Source organism: Oryctolagus cuniculus, chromosome 5, assembly GCF_051225735.1.
Source record: "Oryctolagus cuniculus isolate XC-2025 breed Fujian yellow rabbit chromosome 5, ASM5122573v1, whole genome shotgun sequence".
In the NCBI taxonomy this organism is placed as follows: domain Eukaryota; kingdom Metazoa; phylum Chordata; class Mammalia; order Lagomorpha; family Leporidae; genus Oryctolagus; species Oryctolagus cuniculus.
In genome coordinates this window covers 53800410-53818205 of record NC_142871.1, presented here as the reverse complement: position 1 = coordinate 53818205, position 17796 = coordinate 53800410, and the positions used below count along the sequence as shown (strand labels likewise).

The following is a 17796-nucleotide window of genomic DNA, read 5'->3' as shown; positions in this document are numbered from 1 at the left end:
ATTTCTGTCCTGTTTATCAGTGTAAACCATTTGTTTTCCTGCCAGATCATTTAGATACAAATTTTACTTAAATTTATATTCACATTGACACTTGTTTTCTTGATGCTGGAATTCTGCCATGTACTTTTGTTTGTGCCTCATTTTCAATACTATTTTTGCTGCTCTATAATTTCACAATTGGTATAAAAACATACATATTACACCTCTGCTTATCCTTCTTTGAATGATTAGGTTTTTCATCAATTTTGCTCTTGTAACAAGTGCTGCTATGTACTTTCTTTAGGATGTTATTTGGAAACAACTTCAAACATTCTGTAGGATCTATTTCCAGGACAGGATTACCAAGTTCCATGTACATGAATATCCAAATTTATATGATGGTGCAATATTTCCATAATAAAGCCAGTGTATAAGCTTATAATGAAACCAGTAATTAACAAGTTCTAAATTTTTCTCTCATAAATTTTCCCTAATAATCTTTGATAATGATCTTTTTCATATTTTGTCAATGTGGTGCATACAAAAGTACATCTCAAAATGATCTTCATGCCAGCGCCGCGGCTTACAAGGCTAATCCTCCTCCTGCAGCACTGGCACTCCAGGTTCTAATCCCGGTTGGGGCACCAGATTCTGTCCTGGTTCTGCTCCTCTTCCAGTCCAGCTCTCTGCTGTGGCCCAGGAAGACAGTGGAGGATGGCCCAAGTGCTTAGGCCCTGCATCCGCATGGGACACCAGGAGGAAGCACCTGGCTCCTGGATTTAGATTGGCGCAGCACGCCAGCCATAGCGGCCATCTGGGGGGCGAACCAACGGAAGGAAGACCTTATCTCTGTCTCTCTCTCACTGTCTAACTCTGCCTGTCAAAAAAAAATGATCTTTATTGGAATATTCATAATCATCAGTTACATGTTGTACTTCCTGTTATGTTTGTTGCCATAATTTTTTTTTAGAAATAAAGAGTGTTGTTAAGTATTCATGACATGGATTAATGACTCATAGTTTTACCAGTACTTTTTCTAGTCATTCTTTTTTTTATTTTTAAGATTTACTTATTTTATTTTATTTGAAAGGCAGAGTTACAGAGTGAGAGAGGTCTTCCATCCACTGGTTCACTCCCCAGATGGCCACAATGGCTGAAGATGTACCAATCTGAAGCCAGGAGCCAGGAACTTCTTCCAGGTCTCCCACAAGGGTGCAGGCATCTAAGAACTTGGGCCATCTTCCATTGCATTCCCAGGCCATAGTAGAGAGCTGGATTGGAAGTGGAGCAGCCCAGACTTGAACCAGTGCCCAAATTGGATACTGGCACTTCAGGCAGTGGCTTTACCTACCACTCACAGTGCCAGTCCCCATAATTCTTTTTTATTCTGTGAAGGGACAATGTTTTTGCCCAATATTTTATTACTTGTTACTGTTCTCTTAAATATGCTTTATATATATTCTGGATATTGATCCACTGTTTCTTGTGTTGTTTCTCTCATAATTTGCATGATTGTGTAACTTTATGGTATGTTTGATAATAATCACTCTCAATGTAGTAAACGGTCCAAATTTTATTTTGAAAAAGTGTTTTCTTCTTTGTTCCATGTTGAAAGATTAGAAATATATTTTTGGTTTTCTGGATGCCAATGATTTAATTCATATTTAAATTAATAATTTAGGAAACAATGTTTAGCATGATGAGTGATAAAAGTGCATTGTTTTTCCATATGGATAACTATTTCTTCCATCATAAGTAGTTCTTCATTTTTTCACAATTTCAAAAGCTACCTTGGATATACATCAAATATCACATAATACTTATGAAAATTAGATGTTTCAGCTATTATACAATCTGCAACATAATATTTATAGTCTACAAATAATCAACTTCACATTCAGACATTTATCCTAAAATTTTAAACATATGTGCAATGTCATATGAATAAAATTATTTTTTCAACATTCTTTTTAATGGTATACAAATTTGATGATAACATAAATTTTTATCACGAGAAGACTGAGTGTAAACAATATTTATGCATTCATGTAATGTAATATTATAGGATTGCAAGGATAATAAGAATAAATGAGAAAATTTTAAATCACTTCATAACTTTCTCTGCAGATTATTTATGTTTACAGAAATCCTAAGGATGTTTTGGTTTCATATTTTTATTTTACAAATTGGATAATGACATTTGAACCTACAGATACCATGGAACATTTCATGGAGAAGTTTCTTGATGGAAAAGGTAATTACCATTATTTATCAAGCAATATGTATATGAAGTGATAAACTCATTTAGTACAATTCTTGAATATAAGGAACATACTTAATTGTGATGGAAATTTGCAATGAGAGTGAAAAAAACTATAGTGGTAAAAAAAAAGGAGACAATAATTTAATCAGCAGCCCAATGAATTATCTATTGTTTCCAGGACCATTTGAGGACTGTAAAGGTTAGAAGATGTTATGACTAGAACATTAAACTGCCACAAGTATTCTTGTAATTCACACATGCTAACTGCATAACTGGATTTGTATCCAGCATACCTAACGAGTAGGTTTGGATGCTATGTTATCCAACTGTAGAAAAACCTAATATGGCTCTGTGGACAGTTTCATTCTGCTCCTTAAGAGGATACAATGACATAAGCAGCTTGTGGATCATGGGAACAGGCTCTCATTAATTTAGATGATTAAATTTAGGTTTTAGCTTCATATTGATAGCAAATATTGTTATCCTAGATCTTAGAGAATAATAGGAGAAATAGAGGCATTTGTTTTTCAGGTGGGGAAGGCAAGAAAAAAAAGGGACTTACCCAAAAGCTATCTTCAAACTCAGATGCTTGCCTAATTTCTGCAGTGAAACTTTCCTACTAACATGGAGTAGAATTGCTGAGGGGGGTTACTGTGAAAATCATGGAAATGTTCCCAAGAACACTAAACATTTTATGGATATAGATGGCCAGTAGCAGGAGTTTAATTTTGAGTTCTGAAGATTCCAAAACAGTAAAGGAATAATATAGGGTGCTGAAAATGAGTGCAATGTCTTGATCTTATAAATCAATCTTTCTCACAGTGGTAGGAAGCCTTTGGTTTCATCACATCAGAGGCTGGTACGAACACAAACATGACTTCGATATACTGTTCATGATGTATGAAGATATGAAAAAGGTAAGATGAGAAGGTTATTTTCTGAAATCATTTCATTAAAATACCTTTTTTCTTTTAGTACCAGTAAACTACATTCTCCCAGACATCTTCACACCTAACCAACTTTCTAAGGCTTTTGTTTAAGTGTCTTATTTTTTTCCTGCTCTCTTGATTACTTTGCTTGTCAGATCTCTCTTCTTTCTTTTTTTCTTTTCAACTTTTATTTAATAAATATAAATTTACAAAGTACAACTTTTGGATTACAGTGGCTTTTCCCCTAGTAACCTCCCTCCCACCCGAAACCATCCCATCTCCTACTCCCTCTCCTATCCCATTCTTCATCATGATTCATTTTCAATCATCTTTATATACAGATCAACTTAGTATATGTGGGGAGCAACTCGGACTAGACTGTTACTGGAATTAAGACTTATTCTATGCATCTACTCTCCCACAATATGGCGCTGGGAGAGGAGAAAACAGCTTCTACACAGCTGCCTCCAGTTCAGCCAATAAACTGTAGGACTTGCTCCTGATTGGAGGAGAGCAGCGTACTCGGCGTGTGGGCAGCCGAGTTGGGATTGGCAGAGGAGGACTATAAAGGAGGAGAGAGACAACATGCACCAGGAACATCTAAGGGGAACATCTATCTGAAGGAACACCTGTGCAGCCCCCGAGAGAGCTGGCCGGCGGTGTGCCGCTCCCCCGCGGAAGTGGGGAATGTGGCAGGGGGAACCACCCTTCCATGGAGGTGGAAGGGTCGGTAGCCAACCTGGGAAGAACCAGCAGCAAACCTGGGGAGGGCCGAGCAGACGAAAGAACAGCGCAGGGTCCTGTGTCGTTCCTCCACGAAGAGGGGGAGTGACATAATGGTGCCGTGACTCAGATATGAAGCCTAGGCAGGGCTTAGTGTCGTTCCTCCACGAAGAGGGGGAGTGACATAATGGTGCCGTGACTCAGATAGGAAACTTAGGAGGGAAGAAACGGGAAGAAGTGGGAAAATATCGGAGAGAGAGACTAGCAAACAGCCTAGGGAAAAGCCAGATGAAAAAGGTGCCGGAAGAAGCTATTGAAAGCCTAGGCATAGATTCAGATACAGACTACGGGGGGAAGCTGGGAGAAATCTCCAAGGTTGAAAGCGAAAGTGAAAGCTAGAACAAACAGACTCGGATGCGGACTGTGGGGAGAGGCCAGGAGAAATGAGGGAGGAGTATTGTTGGAGGAAAGCTTGGGGAAACATACCGGGTAGAGAAAAATGTTAGGGAAATTGTAGCCACGGGGGCAGGCTGAGGCGGAGACGAAAGCTACTTTGGGATTCTCAAGTTAGCCCGGGAATAAGGGGCGAAAAGTTAAAACCAGAAGCGGAAACGTAAGCCAGGTTGGAATCCATCAGATTAGCCCGGGGAGCAAAGGACGGGAAGCCAAATCGTGGGGCGGAAACGTGAGCTGGGTTGAATTCGCCAGGTTAGCCAGGGGAACTTGGATTGAATGCTAGTGGCGGAAACATGAGCTGAGGCTGTGTGACTCACGGAGGCTGCCGTGTGCAGAGAGAGCGTGCGGGGCACAAGTAGATAGGGAATGCGGGGCTAGCGCGGAGACCGCGGAGTGCGCGCGCGAAGCCAAGCCGCTCAGAGCCGGGAAGTCGCGCAGATGAGAGAGGCGTGGGCTGAAGCGGCTCAGAGCTGGGAAGCCGCCGCGGGGCGGGTGCCGAGAAGCAGCCTCGGGGCGGGCGCCGGGAAGCCGCAGGGATAAGAGAAACAGAAGTTTAGAAGTAAAATGAGAGAAATAGGAATGCTGGTAGATAGAAGTAAAATAGGAGAAATAGGAATGCCCGGAGATAGAGAAATAGAGAAAGGCCTCCCCACAACACAGCAATGAGAGAGCTTGGATTCGGTCTGCCTGATTAGTAAGGCGGTAAGCACCAGCAGGCAGCTTGACCAGAGTGTGAGCTGCAGGTCACCGAAGATAGGCACGAACCAACACCAATAAGCCTCCCCACAATATGGCAATGAGAAGGCTTGGATTCGGTTTGCCTGATAGGGCTTGTAAGCACCTGCAGGCAGAGCAGAGCATGCGCTGCAGGGCACCGAACACAGGCACGCATCAGCGCCTAAAAACCTCTTCACAACATGGCAAAGAGAGGACCTGGATTCGGTTTGCCTGATTGATAGGACTTGTAAGAACCTGTGGCAACTCTAGCAAGCAGAGCAGAGTGTGTGCCGCGGGGCACCGAAGACAGGCACGTATCAACGCCAAAAAAATAAAAAGAAAGGGGGATCTGTGGGGAGCAACTCGGACTAGACTGTTACTGGAATTAAGACTTATTCTATGCATCTACTCTCCCACAATATGGCGCTGGGAGAGGAGAAAACAGCTTCTACACAGCTGCCTCCAGTTCAGCCAATAAACTGTAGGACTTGCTCCTGATTGGAGGAGAGCAGCGTACTCGGCGTGTGGGCAGCCGAGTTGGGATTGGCAGAGGAGGACTATAAAGGAGGAGAGAGACGGCATGCACCAGGAACATCTAAGGGGAACACCTGTGCAGCCCCCGAGAGAGCCGGCCGGCGGTGTGCTGCTCCCCCGCGGAAGTGGGGAATGTGGCAGGGGGAACCACCCTTCCATGGAGGTGGAAGGGTCGGTAGCCAACCCGGGAAGAACCAGCAGCAAACCCGGGGAGGGCCGAGCAGACGAAAGAACAGCGCAGGGTCCTGTGTCGTTCCTCCACGAAGATGGGGAGCGACATAATGGTGCCGTGACTCGGATATGAAGCCTAGGCAGGGCTTAGTGTCGTTCCTCCACGAAGAGGGGGAGCGACAAGTATATACTAAGTAAAGATTTCAACAGACTGCACCCACAAAGAACATAAAGTATAGAGTACTGTTTGAGTAGTAGTTTTACCACTGATTCGCATAATACAACACATTATGGGCAGAGGTCCTACAACGGGAGCAGGATCACAGTGACTCCTGTTGTTGATTTAACAATTGACACACTTATTAATGACGTCAGTAATCCCTGAGGATCTTGTCGTGAGCTGTCAAGCCTATGGAAGCCTCTTGAGTTCAACAACTCCGATCTTATTTTTTCAAGGCCATACTCAAAATGGAAGTTCTCTCCTCCCTTCAGAGAAAGGTACTGCCTTCTTTGATGGCCCCTTCTTTCCACTGGGATCTAACTCACAGAGATCTTTCATTTAGGTCATTTTTTTTTTTTTTTGCCACATATCTTGGCTTTCCAAGCCTGCAAAAACTCTCATGGGCTTATAGCCAGATCCAAATGCCTTAAGGGCTGATTCTGAGACCAGAGTTTTGTTTAGCGCTTTTGCCACTCCATGAGTCTGCTGTATATCCTGCTTCCCATGCAGGATTGTTCTCTCCTTTTTAATTCTATCAATTATTTGCAGACAATGGTCTTATTTATGCAATCCCTTTGACACATAATCCTATCATTATGATCAATTATGAACTGAAACTGATCACTTTGACTAGTGAGATGGCATTGGTACATGCCAACTTGACGGGATTGAATTAGACTCCTCTGGCACGTTTCTAGCTCTACCAATAGGGGTAAGTCCAAATGAGTATGTGCCCAACTGTACATCTCCCCACTCTCTTATTTCTACTCTTATATGTAACAGGGATCACTTTTTAGTTAAATTTAAACACCTAAGAATCATTGTGTGTTAATTGAAGAGTTCAGTCAATGGTATTAAATAGAACAAAAAAAAAAAACACTAAAAGGAATAAAATAGTGAGTTATTCCACGACAGTCAGGACAAGAGCTGATCAAGTCATTGTTTCTCATAGTGTCCATTTGACATCTACAGGTTTCCTTTGAGGTGATCAGTTAGTTGTCACCGATCAGGGAGAACATATGATATTTGTCCCTTTGGGACTGGCTTATTTCACTCAGCATGAAGTTTTCCAGATTCCTCCATTTTGTTGCAAATGACCAGGTTTCATTGTTTTTTACTGCTGTATAGTATACTATACAGTACATATATCATAATTTCTTTATCCAGTTTTCTGTTGATGGACATTTAGGTTGATTCCATGTCTAAGCTATTGTAAATTGAACTGCAATAAACATTGAGGTGCAGATGATCTTTCATTTGCCAATTTAATTTCCTTTGGGTAAGTTCCAAGGAGTGGGATGGCTGGGTTGTGTGGTAGGGCTATATTCAGGTTTCTCACAAATCTCCAGACTGACTTCTATAGTGGCTTTACCAGTTTGCATTCCCACCAACAGTGGATTAGTGTCCATTTTTCCCCAAATCCTCACCAGCATCTGTGGTTAGTTGATTTCTGTATGTGAGCCATTGTAACCGAGGAGAGGTGAAACCTCATTGTGGTTTTCATTTGCATTTCCCTGGTGGCTAGTAATCCTGATCATTTTTTCATGTGTCTGTTGGCCATTTGGATTTCCTCTTTTGAAAAATGTCTATTGAGATCCTTGGCCCATCTCTTTTTTTTTTAACTATTATTTCATGAATATAAATTTCCAAAGTATAGCTTATGGATTACAATGGCTTTACCCCCCCATAACTTCCCTCCCACCTGCAACCCTCCCCTGTCCTGCTCCCTCTCCCATCCCATTCACATCAAGATACATTTTCTTTTTCTTTTTCTTTTTTTTTATTGACTGGCAGAGTGGACAGTGAGAGAGAGAGACAGAGAGAAAAGTCTTCCTTTTTGCCATTGGTTCACCCTCCAATGGCCACCGCGGCTGGTGCACCATGCTGATCTGAAGCCAAGAGCCAGGTGCTTCTCCTGGTCTCCCATGGGGTGCAGGGCCCAAGCACTTGGGCCATCCTCCACTGCACTCCTGGGCCATAGCAGAGAGCTGGCCTGGAAGAGGGGCAACCGGGACAGAATCCAGTGCCCTGACTGGGACTAGAACCTGGTGTGCCGGCACCGATAGTCGGAGGATTAACCTATTGAGCCATGGCACCGGCCCAAGATTCATTTTCAATTCTCTTTATATACAGAAGATCAGTTTAGCATATATTAAGTAAAGATTTCAACAGTTTGCACTCACATAGAAACACAAACTGAAAATACTGTTTGAGTACTCGTTATAGCATTAAATCACACTGTACAGCACATTAAGGACAGAGATCCTCCACGAGGAGTAAGTGCACAGTGACTCCTGTTGTTGACTTAACAAATTGACACTCTTGTTTATGGCATCAGTAATCACCCTAGGCCCTTGCCATGAGCTGCCAAGGCTATGGAAGCCTTTTAAGTTCACCGACTTTGATATTCCGACAGGGTCATAGTCAAAGTGGAAGTTCTCTCCTCCCTTCAGAGAAAGGTACCTCCTTCTTTGATGGCCTGTTCTTTCTTCTGGGATCTCACTCACAGAGATCTTTCATTTAGGTCATTTTTTTTTCTGACAGAGTGCCTTGGCTTTCCATGCCTGAAATACTCTCATGGGCTTTTCAGCTGGATCTGAGTGCTTTAATGGCTGATTCTGAGGCCAGAGTGCTATTTAGGACATCTGCCATTCTATGAGTCTGCTGTGTATCCCGCTTCCCATGTTGGATCGTTCTCTCCCTTTTTGATTCTATCAGTTAGTATTTTCAGACACTAGTCTTGTTTATGTGATCCCTTTGGCTGTTAGTTCTAATATTATGATCAATTGTGAACAGAAATTGATCACTTGGACTAGTGAGATGGCATTGGTACATGCCACCTTGATGGGATTGAATTGGAATCCCCTGGTATGTTTCTAACTCTACCGTTTGGGGCAAGTCAGCTTGAGCATGTCCCAAATTGTACATCTCTCCCCTCTCTTATTCCCCCTGTTATATTTAACAGGGTTCACTTTTCAGTTAAGTTTCAACATTAAAGAATAACTGTGTATTAATTATAGAATTCAACCAATCATATTAAATAGAACAAACAAAAAAATACTAGGAGGGATAAAGTATTAAGTTGTTCATCAACAGGGCAAGGACTGATCAAGTCAGAATTTCTCATAGTGTCCATTTCACTTCAACAGGTTTCCTTTTTGGTGCTCGGCCCATCTCTTAAGACGTTTGTTTTGTTGTTGTGGAGTTTCTTTATCTCAGTCTTAAATGCTGCTCCCAAATTTCTCCAGCAATTGGGTAGCAATAAAATTTGGAGTAACTGTTAGGTCTTCTCTCATTTGCTGCTTTATAAATGTCTTGGTCCCTTTGCCTAATGCTGTCCTTATGTCCTTTTCCAATAATAAATTTATCATGGCACTGAAAGCAAGGTGATTTTGTTAGAGAAGTTTCCAGGTTTTTCCTGATAGGAAGTCATAGTCTGAGGACCATAGAGACTGTACAGTTGTTTTCTATTTCGCTGTGTTAAGTGTCCAGGAGTAAGTAATTGGAATATAGTCATGATTAGTGAGACATTCAAATTGTCATATTTAGGTATTTAAATTTTAAAAAGTATTTATTAGCATAAAAAGAAGATATGTTACCTTTTGAGAGTAATTACAAAGTTTATAAGAACTGAACTTTGTGATGTGATTCTGGAATATTTACATTGTTCAAGTTTTTGAAGTGTATGTTGAAATCATGAATGCTCATTTCATAGTTCAACAGTTTGCATGTTTGTCTTATGTCTCTTCTATAAGTGAGACATTTTAAAGTGTAACAAAAGTTTAAAAAGAATTTGATCTTAAAAGAAGTGAGAATCTAGTAAAATATCTACGGGGATAATCTAATAGAGTGAGAAATTTTATTCTTCCTATGCTATGAAATTTTTTCACATATGGCTGGTGATTTCACTGAAGAAATTCCTTATTTTTTTATGCCTTGGTATAGTACATTTTAGACACAGAAGCTGTTAAGATGAGAAGTGTTCACTGTGTCCTTCCAAAATAAAAAAAAAAAAACAGTGTACTATTTTGTAGAATATGACTCATACTTATGGGCAGTAGTATCTCAAGGAATCAGGGAAGAATTAACATAAGAGAAGAAACTTAAGGAAATGTAAGAAAGAGCCATAGGAATCATCTGACAAGCAGAAATTCTGTTTGTAGATAACCATCTCTTTTTTATCTTTACATGATGCATAATTATCAATGGGTCATTATGTCCCTTGCTCTAAGGTCAGTCTTGGCTGTATTCACTTCTGTTTGATCTGCTATAAAATTTACTCTGCTAGCTTTTCATTTCTGTTCAGAAATTGGGATCTATATTTAATCAGCTATGACACTTATAATACTAGTCTGGCACCATTTTTTGTACTGTCTTTTAGCTCCTTGAGTAAAATAACATGTTTATTTTAAAAATCATTCTTAGGGGTTGGCATTGTGGTATAGTAGGATAAACTGGAGCTTACAATACCAGCATCATTTGAGTCCAGGCTATTCCGCTTCTGATCCAAGTCCCTAATTTTTTTTTTCTTAGACTGACATGTCATTTAACATAAAATCTCTTTATGTGCCACTGTTAACATGTATCAGAATTACCTTCCTTTAAAGCCTGAATAATATTCCATTTATGTATACAGTATTCATTTTATATTCATTAATCTATTTACACTTGGCTCCCTCCATGTTTTAGTGATTGTAAATTGTAATTTTAGTGATTGTAAATAATGAACATGAGTGAGGCCGGCGCCGCGGCTCAATAGGCTAATCCTCCACCTAGCAGTGCCAGCATACCGGGTTCTAGTCCCGGTCAGGGCGCTGGATTCTGTTCCGGTTGCCCCTCTTCCAGGCCAGCTCTCTGCTGTGGCCAGGGAGTGCAGTGGAGGATGGCCCAAGTGCTTGGGCCCTGCACCCCATGGGAGACCAGGATAAGTACCTGGCTCCTGCCATCGGATCAGCGCGGTGCACCGGCCACAGCGCGCCAGCCGCAGCGGCCATTGGAGGGTGAACCAATGGCAAAGGAAGAATTTTCTCTCTCTCTCTCTCTCTCTCTCTCACTGTCCACTCTGCCTGTCAAAAAAAAAAAATGAACATAAGTGTATATATATGAAGACATAACAAAAATTTGTGGAAAATAAAATTAATAAATGTACTTTTTCATCAACAAGTTTTTGAAATTCATGCATACTATTTTTACTGGATGTAATTTCAATGATGTTTGGAAATCCCATTTTTGAGACATTACTTTGAACTATTTGGGGTATAGAACCAGAAATAGATATCCTGAATTTTATGTAACTCTATTTTTAATTTTTTCAAGAATTTCCATGCCATTTTAAATTACAATTGTATCTTTTACATTTCTGCAAATAGTCAAAAGAGTTCCAACTTTTCATATGTTTGCCCCATTTTCTTTTCTGGTCTTTTTACTAAAGAATAACCATACTAAAGTCATGTTACATCTTTTTGTGATTCATTCAAACTTCCCCAATATGAATGTTGTTAAACATATTTTCTTGTGCTTAGTAGACATTTGTTCATCTTCTTTGAAGAAATGTAAAGTCCTTTAACAGTTATTTAATTGTATTGCTGGTGTTGTTCTTACGTTATGAGTTGTTTATGTATTCCAATTAACATTTTTTTCTCAGATATATATTTGCAATATTTTTCTCATCGCATAGATGGATTTTTAACTGTTTCTGGTGATGTATAGAAGTATTAAATTTTAGTGTAGTTCATTTGATTTTTTTTATTTTTTTTTTGACAGGCAGAGTTAGACAGTGAGAGAGAGAGAGAGAGAGAGAAAAAGGTCTTCCTTCCGTTGGTTTACCCCCCCACTAAGTGCTGCTACGGCTGGTGTGCTGTGGCCAGTGCACTGTGCTGATCTGAAGCCAGGAGCCAGGTGCTTCCTCCTGGTGTCCCATGCGGGTGCAGGGCCCAAGCACTTGGGCCATCCTCCACTGCCTTCTGGGCCACAGCAGAGAGCTGGACTGGAAGAGGACCAACCAGGACAGAATCCAGTGCTCCAACTGGGACTAGAACCCCGGGGGTCTGGCACCGCAGATGAAGGATTAGCCAATTGAGCCAGGGCTCCTGCCTTGATCTATTTTTTCTGTCATCATCTGAGTCTTCTGTGTCACATTATTGTCAAATTCAATGTTGTAAATTATTTCCCCCATGTCTATCTCTTGAATTTCACATATTTAGCTCTCATATATATTTCACATATTTTTAAAATAATTTTTATACATGATATTAGATAAGGATACAATTTTATTATTTGCATGTAGACATAAAATTTTTCCATTATAATTTGTTATTTCCCATTGAAAGTTTGGTACTTGTGATATATCATTTGACAATACATGTGAAAATTGACTTCTGTGATCTTGGTTCCTTTAAATCGGTCCATCTTTTTCTTCCACTGCTGCATACATCACTTTTTAAGCAAATAAAATTATATTAATAAAAGAGAACAAACTTCATTCATTCCATTTGTTCAGTTACAAGAAACCTCCATCCATCTCTCCCTCCAACTGGATCTCCTTCCCTCCTTCCTCTTTTCCTTTCATTGGATTTTCCAGTGAAAAAAGTTTGCATCCACTCTATATTAATATACAACATTTAAAAAGTAAGCAGACCACAGTTCCACTGGAGTATAAACGAAGACAAAAATCAAAAAACATACCACAAAATATTCATTTTTTTCCTATACATATTTTTGTATCATATAACTGCCAGGTATCACAGGAAAACATATGATATTTATCTTTCTGAGACTGGCTTATCTTACTAAGCATAATGGTTTCCAGTTTCATCTATTTTTTGCGAAAGACAGGATTTCATTCTTTTTATGGCTGAGTAGTATTCCATAGTGTATATTATTTACCCACTCATCCGTCTCTGAACATCTGCATTGATCCAGGCTTAGCTCTTATAAATTGAACTACAGTAACATGGGGGTACAAATAGCTCTTTCATATGCTTACTTCACTTCCTTTAGATGAATTCCCAGGGAGTGGAATAGCTGGGTCATATGATAGATTTTTAAGTACTCTTCATACCGTCTTCAAAAAACCAGCTCCTCGTTTGGCTGATTTTTTGTAATTTTTTTTTTATTCAATCCTGTTGATTTCTTCTCTGATTTTAATTATTTCTCTTTTCTTACTAGATTTGGGTCTGGTTTGCTGTAGGTTTTCTAGATCCTTGAGATGAATTGAAAGCTCATCTATTTGGTGCCTTTCCAATTTCTTGATGTAGGCACCTATTGATATAAACTTTCCTCTTAACACTGCTTTTGCTGCGTCCCATAAGTTTTGGTATGTTGTGCTGTTATCCTCTTTAACTTCCAGAAAATTTTTGATTTCTCTTTTAAGTTCTTCTATGACCCAGTGTTCATTTAGGAGCATGTTGTTCAATCTCCATGTGTTTGCATATGCTCTAGGGATTCCTGAGTTGCTAATTTCCAACTTCATTCCTTTATGGTCTGAGAAGCTGCATGGTATGATTCTAATTCTTTTGAATTGGCTGAGACTTGCTTTATGGCCTAGTATGCGGTCAATCCTAGAGAAGGTTCCATGTACTGCTGAGAAGAATGTAAATGCTTTCTGTGTAGGATGAAAAGTTCTGTAGATATCTGTTAGATCCATTTGGGCTATAGTGTCGTTTAAATCTACTGTCTCCTTGTTGATCTTCTGTCTTGTTGATCTGAGAGTAGAGTATTGAAGTCCCCCAGTACTATTGTATTGGGGTCTAAGTCTCCCTTTAAGTCCCTTAACAAATCTTCTAAATAAATCGGTGCCCTGTAATTAGGTGCATATACATTGATAATCGTCTTCATACTGTCTTACAAAATGGTTATACTGGTTTACATTCCCACCAGAAAGCAATTAGGGTACCTTTCCCCCAAATCCTCGCCTGTATTTATTGTTTATTGATTTTTGTATGATGGGCATTCTAAATGGGGTCAGGAGAAACTTCACTGGAGTTCAGGTTTGCATTTTCCTGACAGCTAGTAATTCTGAGAATTTTTTCTGTGTCTGTTGATTATTTGAATTTAATCCTTTGAGATACACCTGTTCATGTCCTTTGCCCATTTCTTAACTGCATTTCTTATTTTGTTTCAGTTGCATTTCTTGAGCTCTTTATATATACTGGATATTAATCCTTTATAAGTTGCATAGCTTACAAATATCATATGTCACTGTTTTGATTATGATGATATTGCAGCAAGTTTTCAAACACTGAATTTATTATTCTTTCTCAAGCCTATTTGCCTTTACGATCCCATAAGACTCAGTATAAATTTTAAGATGTAATTTTTATCTCTACAGAATACATAGTTTGTACATTGACAAGAGCTGCCTTGAAACTGTGGCTATTTTGGAATCTTAAAACTATGGTTTCTAAATTAATGAGCTTAGCATATTGTTTCAGTTGTTTCTGTTACATTTCTTTTCATTTGGTAATGTTTTGTGCTTTTTAATAGATAAGTCATTCACTTTTGTGATCAATTTTATTACTAAGAATATTAATACTTTTCATGTAGTTTAAACTATCTTAATACCTTTTTATGTTTGATACTTACTAGTTTTTAGAAATTATTCTGATTATTTTGCTGACTTAGGATCCTGTAATGTTGATTTTTCTTTTGTAGGGGATATCATTAGCTTTTTTTTTTACATAAGATCCATAAGATCAATGTCTATTAACAGACATAATTTTACTTCTTTCTTTCCAAAGTTGATGCCATTTTTCTAATTCCTAATTGCTAGGACTACTATTTCAAGCATTATATTAAATAGAAGAAAAACCGTTGTGCTTGTTCCATAATTTATATAATAATATTCTAAGATTTCTTCATTGAAAAAGCATTTAATTATAGGTATTTTTATGTTGATTAAGATTAAGTCTATTCCTGATTTGTTGAATGTTTTTATCACAATATAGAATTAAATTCTGTGAAATGCTCTTTCTGTGTCAATTGAGATAATCATATTTCTCCTTTCTGTACATGTGGTATATTGCAGTGATTAGTTTTAAAATTTTGAACCAATTTAGCATTCATTGTCAATCAAAGTGTATGTTGGGCTGCAACTCATGCATTCTTCATAACCTAAATAATTTTTTCATCACCATTACTATTTCAGAATTTCAGAAGCTCAGTGCTTAAAATCAGCAGATTTCTTGAGAAAGAACTGAGTGAAGAGGTTGTGGATGCTGTTATGAATCAGGCTACATTTGAGAACATGAAGTCTATTCCACAAGCAAACTATACTAATATTATAGAAAATCAATGTGGGATGAGACACCAGGAAGGACAGATCATGCGGAAAGGTGATGTTAAGTTGTGTATAGATGAAAAATGTTGTGATTTGGACACAGGGTAAACTATTCAGGGTTTCTTATATGTCTTTCCAACTTATACAGACACTTAGGACTGAACAGGTAGCAAAACTCCAAACTGAAAGCAGCTCTGAACAGTTTCTGAGGAAAACAAAAGTGTTTTAGTACACACCATGACCACTGATCTTTGCTTAATGAATAGTATAATCCTTCCTTCTAGACCACATGCTATATCTCTTGAAAACAGCTTGGCAAACTCTGCTTTAAAGAGGCAGTTTTTTTAATAGATCAATTCCTTTTTCTATTTTTCTTTATTTTTCATTAAATACTCTGTGTTGGAAACTCAGTATGTGTTTTTAAAATGTTAGAAAAGGACATTGCTTATTATTTCTTCCATATAAAATAAGAGTGATCTGCTATTAACTTGATTTTCTATGAATTCAATTATTCTAAAATTTTACATATTATGTTTTTCTATTATATACCAGCAGTTACTGTTAATGTGAATATATTTATTTTACTCAGCAATAACCCATAAGTTCAAAATTTTAATATCTGAGTATAATTTATAGATATCAATCTAATGTAATTTGAAATTATCTTTCATATTTTATTCTATAATTTAATAATAATTTTCCATTATGATGATGGATGTTTATTTACGGATAATTGTGCAAACTCCTTACCGAAATTTCTTGATATTCATGCAGAAAACAATTCTATTCCTTCTTTATTTCTATTTATTTTCAGTTCCTGCTAGTCATTCCTCAACTAGATCAGGTGTAATGTAATTCACACGTCTATAATAGCTTGATATCTGTTCCAAATGCAAATGCTAATGTTTACACAAGAATATGATCATTAAATTTGTCAAATTATTATGATTGATTTTTTTATGCTTCATAATGATATTCAAAGTACTACCCAATAAAAAATCTATGGCAGTTTTGGCACCTTCACTCAATTGGTTGAAACATCAGAAGTTTCATCTTTCCTTTAAAACTGAAGAAATACTCGTATGTAAAGCTGTACTGTGAACTATATTATATGATACATTATATAAGTATTACTTATATAACATATAAACAGTTTACTTAATATGATGTCTTTCACATAGTAAAATAAAATGTTAAAATGCTCACATAGGAGCAGGCATTTACTCTAGTGGCCAAGAAGAAAATGTTCCACAATGGAGAACCTGGGTTCAATTTCAGGTACCAGCTCCCAATTCCCACTTGTTGTTAATGCAGACCTGGCAGCAATGGTGGCTCAAGTAATTGAGCTTCTGTAAACCACATGGCAGACCTGGATTGTGTTCCTTTCTCCAGCATTATACCTTCTTGTCATAGAGAACATTTGGGAGTGAAAATGTAGTTGGAATTCTTTTCTCTCTCCATCTCTCTCCCTCTGTCCCTTTCTAGCTCTCTCTCTCTCTTTACTTCTCAATAAATAAACATTTATTAATTTCACAGAAAATTGAACTCAATAATATGTGTATTTTGTTGCAAATATTTTGGAGATCCCTTAGTAGTTCTTTCATGATATGTATTTTCCATGAACTTTTAAAAGATCCCTTCTAATTACTGTTGCTGCATTCCTATGATATTTTCTTAGCTCATCTCGTGATGTGGAAAGATGATATATCAAAACCTAGGTAGAGCTAGCAGATATTTAGAGTGGCTTAGAGAAAAGGTTACAATGAGTGAAGCAATCTTTATGCTGACATGGTTACCTTTTTCTGTTCTTATCTCACTAGGTACTATTGGAGATTGGAAACATCATTTGACTGTGGAGCAGAGTGAAAGATTTGACAAGATATTTCAGAGAAAGATGAAAGATTTTCCTTTGAAATTCATCTGGGACATAAATGAGTAGAAATGTGATCACATTGAAAATTAATCATGTGTAACTTTGATTTAATTCTTAATTACACAAATATATTAATAAATAAAATGAGTGAAATATTCTTAGTAGTAGAAGTTGCCATGAGTTTCATAGAAAAAAATTCTTTAAAAATAGCTGACTCATATTCAACTAGTCAAACTGAGGATCTAAACTCAAAATCGGTCAGTCATGAAAATTTTCAAAATTAATAAATTTATTTCAGAGATACCATTATCACATTGCATAATAATGAGTAAAACAAATGGCAAAATAGCATTGTTACTTTGCATAATAATGTGAAAAATGCAAAGCATAGTTGAAGAATTGTAAATGTCTGCTGAAAGTGCTCTGTGGCTTATATTTTTCTTTTTTTATCTATATTAAAATAAGAATCAGTAAAACCCAAAAATTCCTTTTTCTTGTAATTCAACTTTAATCTCTGGGCTCTGTATAAAAGTGAAAATAGAAATATGATGTAAGTGGAATAAATAATACACAAACATATATCTTTTTAGTAATTAACTGCATGGTTTGCACTAAATATCAGACACCAAAGAAGTATATAATATGAAATAAAAG

General features: G+C 37.8%; 1 protein-coding gene across 1 annotated transcript in view; it reads left to right on the top strand.

Moving 5' to 3' along the window:
- LOC100340243 (amine sulfotransferase) overlaps nucleotides 1-17208 on the top strand; it is a 105188-nt gene extending 87980 nt beyond the window's left edge. Inside the window, exons 3-6 of the mRNA XM_089333753.1 lie at nucleotides 2107-2233; nucleotides 3065-3159; nucleotides 15138-15324; nucleotides 17090-17208. Of these exons, the coding sequence (XP_089189879.1) occupies nucleotides 2107-2233; nucleotides 3065-3159; nucleotides 15138-15324; nucleotides 17090-17208 (528 nt within the window). The remainder of the gene's footprint in view (nucleotides 1-2106; nucleotides 2234-3064; nucleotides 3160-15137; nucleotides 15325-17089) is intronic.
- The last annotated feature ends 588 nt before the right edge of the window (nucleotides 17209-17796 follow it).